We start from the raw sequence: 9,008 nt of genomic DNA on the forward strand, positions 1-9,008 counted from the left end.
CTTGTATAATTTTAGTAACCAGAAATCCGTCTCCTTAGTCCCCAAGCCTTCTGTCTATAATAGTAAAAAACCTCTTCGGGACTCAGCCTTGTCTGTGGGTTCCATTCTTTGAATTCCCAAGACAAGGGAGTGGAGCTAAGGCCTGTGTCGGGCACAGCTGAGATGAGAAAGTCTGCCATGCGCACTGAGCAGCTCCGTTTGTTAATTCTCCATTTCAGGCTCAGGACTCCAGGCTCCTCCCTACTCATCTCCTCCCTTCCTTGTCTGTCTTCCCTTTTCCCTCCTGGAGGAAGATTCCCTGAGGGTGGCTAGACCAGCTGGGGCAGTGGTTCTCAACCCGTAGATCATGAGGGGGCCTTCTCTCAGCACTGGAATCTCCAGGAGTTTCTGTGGGATGAAATGCACTGGACAGATACTGTCTAACTTTTAGTATAAAATTTGTTTAAAGAGAAAATTTACTTTCCAAGAGGTGTTTATTGATGGAAAAGAAAAGTAGGGCAGGACGCCAACAGGGGAGCATGTCGGAAGGCCTGGCCACAAAACTTGCTGCCATTCCTGACACAGGTGTTGCTGTCCATCATTTATTATCTGTCTTATTATCTGTCTTAGTATCTGTCTTATTATCTGTTTTATTATCTGTCTTATTATCTGTCTCCAGCAGCTTTTGGAGGCCAGTGTCTGCCAGAGCGTCCTTTCGGATCCTTGTTCCTTTGAGGTGTCGCCTTTGAAGAAATATGTCGATAAAAACAAAAATGGCAGCCACTCCCATAAGGATCTAGAAAAACAAATGGATCATTATTATTTTCATCACGCACCTAGAAGGAAGGCACAGATTCCCTTCCAAGTCTATCCTCAGAGGTGATGCACAGTGTACCCCTAAATGTCTCCCTCCCAGACCCACCCTCAGTCTGCTCTCCCTGGTTCTATGCCCAGTGGCCCTCATCTGGTTTATTTTTTTTTTCCCTTTGGACAAACATGAGGGAGGGTGACAGGTAACTTGTCTGCCTTCCTAGACACCACCTTTAAAAACGTGTCTTCTCCATTAGAAACATTGACCAACGTCTTAAATTTGCTTTCACCCCCAAGTTTTGTTTGTTTATTTGCTTGAGACAGTGTCTCATGTACCCCAGGCTTGCCTTGAACTCATTATTGAGCCAAGGACTTTGGATCCTCTGCATCTACCTCCTGAGTACCAGTGTTATAGATACACATGAGGTACTACATTAGGTTTTTGCAATACTGCAGATCAGGCTGGATCAGCGCTCCACAGAGTCAGCGCTGCAACCCAGCCTTGATCCCAGGACATTTGTGAGGCTGATTTGAGGAGATCCACCGCTCAGCACAAGCACCTCACCACGGCTATTAGACAGGGCCCAGCGCTCAGCACAAGCACCTCACCACGGCTATTAGACAGGGCCCAGCGCTCAGCAGAAACACCTCACCACAGCTATTAAGTAGGGCTTTGGCATCACTCGTCTGACTTTCGTAGCAAACACTACGCCACCTACGAGGAACACGCAGGAGAAGAGGTCGTTGAAGAGGTCCTGAAAGGGGAAGAGATAAGCTTGCCTTAAAAAGTTGTGCCCCACCCACCCCAGACACAGCACAGTTTACTACTCCATATAACCATGATCAAATGCTCCTGCACAATCCTGATAATTTAAAACAAAATATACAAAGGTAAATATGTTTCTGGTCAAGCAGATCAACCATGGCTCCCTGCTGGCCTCTGTGAGTAGAGGACAGAGTCCAAACTTAACTGCTGTCAGCCCAGGTGAGACACAAGATGCCATCTTGTCTACAAAACCAGGTGTCTGGTGCCTATCAATAATCATGTAAATAAATGCATAAACAGACTACTTCAAGGTATCTGTTAGGTACTTGCTTGATGCCTGTTTTGTATATGTAATTGTACTATGTTAAAGTTAAAACCTTCCTTTTGATTTAAACAGAAAAGGAGAGATGATGTAGGAGATCCTTCTGTATATGTGATGCTTTTATTAGTGAATAAATAAATTGTCTTGGATCTGTACAGAGCAGAATAGAAGTAGGTGGGGAAAACTAAACTGAATGCTGGGAGAAAGAAGGTAGAGTCAGGAGAAGTCATGTATCCCTGCTGGAGACAGATGCCGGAACTAGCCAGTAGGCCACGAGGCCTTCTGGTAAATATAAACTAATAATAATGGATTAAATTAAGATTTAAGAGTTAGCCAATAAGAAGCTAGAGCTAATGGGCCAAGCAGTGATTTAATTAATACAGTTTCTGTGTGGTTATTTTGGGAGTCTGGGCAGCCAGGAACAAACAAACGGCCTCCTTACAACATTGTTGTTGCTGTTGTTCACCACTGGATTTTTGACTTAGAGTTTCTATGTGTAGCCATGGCTCTCCTGGAACTCCCTCTGTAGTCTAGGCTGGCCTCTAAGTAGGGATCTTCCTGCCTTTGCCTCCCAGTGGCTGGGATTAAAGGTATGTGCCACCATTGACCTGAGTTATAGTTTTATTTTTGTCTGCAGTCATTTAAACAGCATTGTTTATTTTTTCACATCTTAGTTCATCTATGATCTCTGAGTCTCAGGATTCTAATCTTCCAACTTGTTTCATTTATTTATTTTTTGATACAGAATTTTTGCTATAAGACCAGAATGGCATTGAGCTCAGTCTTCCTGTTTTGTCTTTTAGTTTCAGGATTATAGATATATGCTATTGAAACATTGACCATGTTTGCCAATTTCTGATTCTTAGTTTGGAGAATTTTTAAAATACCAAATGTATCACTCATCCCTTCATGCTTTGGCTGAGGTTCTGCATTTATTTCTGTTATGAGCTCAGAGGATGTAATTAGAACATCAGCAGCAAAAGGCACGAGTCTTCTAGGTTCTGGGCAACAAAAACTCAGGTTCCAAACCTGTGTAAGGGAAAGATTTTAGCTTTCTCATTCTTAAAGAAAACCCACCCCTCCCCTCCTCACTCCCACAGGACAAGAATGGATCAACGTTTCTTGCTTCTCTTGCAAAATGTATACTTCTTTTTCCCCATCTTTCTGCTATGGATGCAGTATTCTCAGGGTGCTGGTTTGATTTCCTAAGCCTCTCCTTGGCTTTGGCTTAAGACTTTGTGCTGGATAGTTTGATGTCAATTTGACATGAACTAGAGTCATCAGAGAAGAGGGCACCTCAGTTGAGAAAATGTCTCCATAAGATCCGTCTGTAGGGCATTTCTGTTTTTCTTTTTCTTTTAATATTTTTTAAAATTTATTTTAAATACCAACCAGAGTTCCTCCTCTCACTACCCTCCCACTTCCCCAACCCATCCCCCATCTACTCTTCAGAAAGGGTTTTTCTGAGGGTGTTTTCCTAATTAGTGTTTGATGGTGGAAGACCCAGCCCATTATGGGTTGTGCCTTCACTGTGCTGGTGTTCCTTGGTTCTACAGGAATCAGGCTGAGCAAAGCATGGGGAGCAAGACAGAAGCAGCATCCTCCATGGCCTCTGAACCAGCTCCTGCCTCCCTCCAGGTCCCTGCCCTTTTGTTAAAAGTTGTAGGTGGCCAAGTTGTGGTGGCGCACGCCTTTAATCCCAGTACTCAGGAGGCAGAGGCATGAAGATCTGTGAGTTCAAGACCAACATTGTCTTCAGATTGAGTTCAAAGAAAGTGAAGTGTTACACACAGAAATCCTGCCTTAACAAATCAAAATTAATTAATTAACTTTTAAAGAAAAGTTGTTAGTGTCCAGGGATCTATCAATTGTTATGAAGACCCCCAGGACAGGAAGGAAGAAGAGGAGAATTAAACTGAAAACTCTTGGAAACAGAATGCACAGAAAACAAAGTAAAAAGACAGAGACCACATGCCCAGTGAAGGAATTAAAAAGATTAAGTCTAAAAGAACTGAAAAAATTAACTCACAGCTAACAGAAGAATATTCCATTAAGTTTGGATCTTTTTCCTTTTTCTTTTTTGGTATTTACTAGTTGAGTTTAGTTGAAGGGCAGGTTATTTGACTTCGGGGGGCTCATTTGCTGGTTTGTGAAGTGAAAGAAATTGGGGAACCAAGGGCTCTAGAGGTGGGTATGGAACAAAGGGAACTGGAAGTTGAGGTGCTCCTTGGCTAGGGGGAAGTTAGCTGGGTACGTTTGGTGTACCCAGGAATTCTAGTCCTGAGACCTAAGACACAATGGCAAGAAATTTACGTGTGGTCAATCTCAGTATGGATTGTTGCAGTCCCTGAGGCACAGATAAGGGACCAGAGGAATGGATGCTTGAGGGACTTCCCAAGCTCAGCCTCACCCCATTGGATGACTGTTTCAGGTTGGCCTTGCTCCTGAAGCTTTCTTCCTCTTCACTAGAGACCTGACATGGTTTAGCCTTGTTTGACATTTCTTTCCCCCTACCTTAATGGTTTATGCAGAGTCTGATTTTCTGCGTTGAATCCTGGAATGATATCCCAATGAGATGGATGCCAGCAAAAAGCATTAGCAAAAATGGCTGGTTGTTAAAACCCTGCCCATTTCTGAGACATTACAGCCTCGATTACTCTTCTTTGACCCAACACAGTTAGGTTTTGGGGGAGCATTTTCTGCCTGACTTCAGTTCTCTAACCCAGCTTCCCACCCTGAGCACCAGTAGAGGAGGCTGTCTTTTCCCAGGTGCTTTCAGAAGGTGACTGGCAGCAGCTTTCCTACATTCTTTACTTACAGTGATAGGCCAGAAGATGAAGGGCATATATCTATTAAGGGCGAAGCTGTAGAGGAATATGAAGAAAGTGAAGATGGACACTTCCATAGTGAGGAGCAGGATCAGGATGGGGTGTGTGGGCATTGTTTCGAAGAGGTATAGTCCAGCCATCATGCAGACCTGGGTGGAAAAATGCATACTCTTGAGCTCCTGCAAGGGCTCTCCCTGGCTTCTGGGACCTTCCCCTCCACAGACACCCCCTGGAATTCCAATCCAGCTTACCAAACTCACGATCTTGACCTCAGCGTGTCCCATTGTCCAGAACTCTTTATTGCTGTCTTTGAATTCCCACTTGTAGCGTCGAAACCCTTTTCTTGTGCCCACCTCATTCTTGGGCTGAATTGTTCCTTTTTGCCTCTGGGCATCTTCTGGCTTTGGCGGAGGCGTGGCCATGGTTGGCAGTAGTTCTCAATTTCTCACTGCTCAGCCCTGCCTGCAGTCCCTGAACAGGCCCAGCTCAAGAGAGAGCCTGGTGTCTTTAGACCCGTTCAAGGATGGTGTTCAACTGACGGCTGGGACTGCAGACTTCCAACGCCTATGCTTGGTCAGCGCGAGCCGCCTCATCTCGTGGACCAACAGGATCGCCCCACCCCTGCGAATGCGGAACATCCCACCCTCCACGTGGCAGAATGCGCGGAGCCCCACTGGTCCTAGCGAGGCCTTCCTTGAAAAGGAGTCCCAGGTTTGTGGCTGTTGCACCCTGGGTTTCTGTCCCTTCTGTCCTCCTAGGACAGCCTCGTGGAGGAGTGGGAGTGTAATGTGACTTTTACATAAAGCTACATGAGGAAGAAGAAGTGTTGACGATTTAGCAGTCCTGTCTTTATCGCCACACACACGTGTGCTTTGGAGCTCTGTGATGACCTGGAGGGAGTGATTATACACGGACACGAGTCTCTGTCAAATGCTGGAAGGGCTGGGTGACTTCATCATAGCTTCTGTCTCAATGGGCGGTGGAGGGCTTAGTTTACAGTCTCAGGGCTTGTTTCCTGTTTTTCCTCATCTCATTGGAGACCAACAACGCATCGATGAGACACAGGATTGTTGCCGAGAGGCACAGGATCTGTCAGACACAATATATTTGGGAAGGAAAGGCCTGATTACTTTAATAACAAGCTCAGCGTTCATCTCTCATTACTGTTCCTCTCTGACGATGTGAAGAGCTACAACTGGTCCCTCCTGGCTGCTGTCAGCCAGGTTTGTTTTCCCAAGAAAAAGGGAAACAGTGGAGTTTGCTGCCCACAGTGGCCTGATCATATGACCCACTAGCTACTAGACAAGTGGTTCTCAACGTGTGGATTGCGACCTCTTTGCCCTAATGATCCTTTCACAGGGCTCCCCGAACACCAAGGGAAAACAGATATTTACACTTCAATTCCTAATTATGTTGAAATTACAGTTATGAAGAACCAATGAAAATGATTTTATTGTTGGGTGTCACCACAACACGAGGAACTGTGTTAAACAACCCCAGCATTAAGTAGGTTGAAAACCACTGCATTTAGTCAATGCCCTTTGTAGCTCGAGTGCAGAGTTGAGCCTGGGTGGTGGATGGTCTGGAGTTCTCTGAGGAGGGGACGGGTTTGAGATAGTGGCTATGAGATAAAGGGAATGTATACATCTTCAGCCTACAAACCTAGAATAGCTGATAGACTTCTCTGTGAAACAGGAAGTTTGAAGAACTGTCTAACCCTGTCTTGGCAAAGTTAGACAGTTGCTTTCTTTTGTTTCCTGCTTTTCCGGTTTGGACCAGCATACTGTTAGCAGTTGAGACAAGGACAGTTTCTTGCCCAGTGGTTAACTTCTACCACAAAGAAAGCAAACTCCATATGGACTTTCTTTGATACCCATCATCTTCTCTGAAGTAGATTGGTGCTTTCAGGAACAGCCACGACTCATTGTCATAAAAAGTCTTATATTATTTAAACATCTTAAATGCCATATTCTGTAGATCTCTGAAATGTTTGGAGACTACCTGTCTATCTAAAATATACCTCTGTTTGTGAAAATATACCTAACATTACTACAAGTTTGATTGTAATAGTTTACTACTAACCTGCACTCCTTTATTTTCCCAAATAGTTGGTAATAATAACTTTCAAGGACTAGAAGCTTACAGGACATTATTAAATGAGCTGCATTTGTACAATACCTTAAATAAGAAAGTCCATATGGAATTTGCTTTCTTTGTAACAGAAATGTATGTACAATATGTTCTAACAAAAATAATAAATTTGTATCAATATATAAAAATATCTTAAACAAGAGTAGAAACATATACACTATAACAAACATAACCTTAAATTTGTATTAATATACAAAAATCCTTATCAATGTAAAATATTTAAGACTACTAGTTGCTTTTTTAGTTTAAAAGTAGAGTAAAATGAGCTACTTGTTTATTCTGTCATTTCTTTATCCCTCTTTTTTTTATTTAGAATGAGATCCCAGAATCTAATTTCTTTTATTCAGCTTTTTTCCCTGACCATGACCAATAACAATTTGTAATCAACCCCCCTAAATCATGACAAATATCCATAACTCACTGAATGACCCCAAACTACCCACCCCTCTTCTTGGGAATGTGGACATTGTTTACTCTAGATTGTTTTCTGTTGTCTGGAAGTGAAGGCATCTCTAGGGGTCCCTGATAAAATTAAAATAAAGGTTAAGTCCTAACTGTATCATTTGTTGCCAGTCTCTGTGTAATGGGAAGTCCTGACTAAAGTAGGGTATGAAGCTGGACCATCTCAGCCAGCCACCTTGAAATTGTCCTCAGCAGTTTGTAGTCCAAAGCCAATCTTTAGGTGGTGTTTGTCAACTTGGTGGTGCTACCACAATCAAGGGGGAATCATTGTTGTGGGGCTCCCCCATCCTTCTGGAGGCTTCAAAGGTCACTGTTAGGAATGGTCATGGTTCACTGCAGAAAACTTGAACAATTTAAATGACATATACAGCAGATCTTGAAGAGGTTAAAGAACCACAATTTGTTACATATATCCAGAGTACACAAGCTTAATTCCTAGTTACCTAAGAGACTTAAACCTGAAATCATGTTCAGAAAGCTAAATGAAGCCTTTTTCTAAAACTAGTTAGTACTCTATATGACCATTAATATTACAACAGAAAGTTTAAATATACATATATTAACCTGATAACTTTTGAGATAATATTTATAGCATAAGAAAATTTTAGGAGTCAAAGTAAAACCAAAGAATTATGAAATTAGTGACAATAGAATGATCCCCGAATTTGGGTTTCTCTTCTGTTTCATGTCAAGTGGCTCTTCTGACATAAGAGAGAGATTTTGGATTTTCCTTTGACAAGCATGGTTGGGTTTAGGGAAAGAGAGAGCCACTTTCGAATTCCAAAGACAGCTTTAATTTTTAGCTGAACTGGGACTACAAAAAGACCATTTGTCTTATATGTCTGTAGAGAACAGCAGAAACAAACATTTGGGAAGATTTATGAAATTTTATCTGTTAGAAATGTGCTATACCATTAGGCCAATTTATTCTTTTTTCTTAAGACTTTTTATTTCTGGATGATTCATCCTTTTTTTTCAGGTGACTCATTTGTCCAGTGGTCTTCAGATTCCTTAGTTCAATACTTTCAGTTCTCCTGGAAAGACAAAAGCAAACCCCTGCCCCAACCCTAACTTTGGGGAGGTTCTTTTTTTGTCAGGTTATATCTTATCAAATGAAAAGGATTTGTTAGTTGTTTAAGTTAGTTTGGATTGAATGGCCACACTGTTTGATAAGCTATTATCTCCTTTAATCGAGAGGTCTCTCCCATTCAAACCTAATCTTTATCAATCTTGATGGTATCCATAGCTTTTCTTCTTGCTGGAAACAAAACCTCTTCCCCAAATAACACATATACTGATTTCCATTCTGAGTTCAACACATCTTTAAAGTATACAGGATGATTTAATTCAGCAGTTATTTTCTATTATCCAATGAAAATGGAGACTATTCTTATGTTTCCCGGTCACCCAGACCCAAATAATCACACAGAAACTATATTAATTACAATGCTGCTTGGCCAATAGCTTAGGCATATTCCTGGCTAACTCTTATATCTTAAGTTGACCCATTTCTGTCATTCTGTGTATCACCATGAGGCTGTGGCTTACTGGGTAAGGTTCCAGTGTCTGTCTCCTTCAGCAGTTACATGGCATCTCTTTGACTTCACCTATTCTCTCACTATATATCCCTTACAGCCTGGTTATATGTAACACGAGGGTCCCTGTTTGTTTGTTTGTTTGTTTGTTTGTT

The 9,008-nt window shown here is 42.2% G+C and overlaps 1 protein-coding gene across 1 annotated transcript; it reads right to left on the bottom strand.

The window, feature by feature from the left end:
- Positions 1-577: 577 nt before the first annotated feature.
- Positions 578-5,127, bottom strand: LOC130863963 (CKLF-like MARVEL transmembrane domain-containing protein 2A). Its single transcript, XM_057754286.1, has 4 exons — positions 4,957-5,127; positions 4,696-4,854; positions 1,443-1,544; positions 578-775 (listed from the first exon to the last, which is right to left on the bottom strand). The coding sequence occupies exons 1-4, from the start codon at positions 5,125-5,127 to the stop codon at positions 578-580; spliced, it is 630 nt and encodes a 209-aa protein (XP_057610269.1).
- Positions 5,128-9,008: the final 3,881 nt, after the last annotated feature.

The sequence above is a fragment of the Chionomys nivalis genome, chromosome 21 (genome assembly GCF_950005125.1).
Source record: "Chionomys nivalis chromosome 21, mChiNiv1.1, whole genome shotgun sequence".
NCBI lineage: Eukaryota > Metazoa > Chordata > Mammalia > Rodentia > Cricetidae > Chionomys > Chionomys nivalis.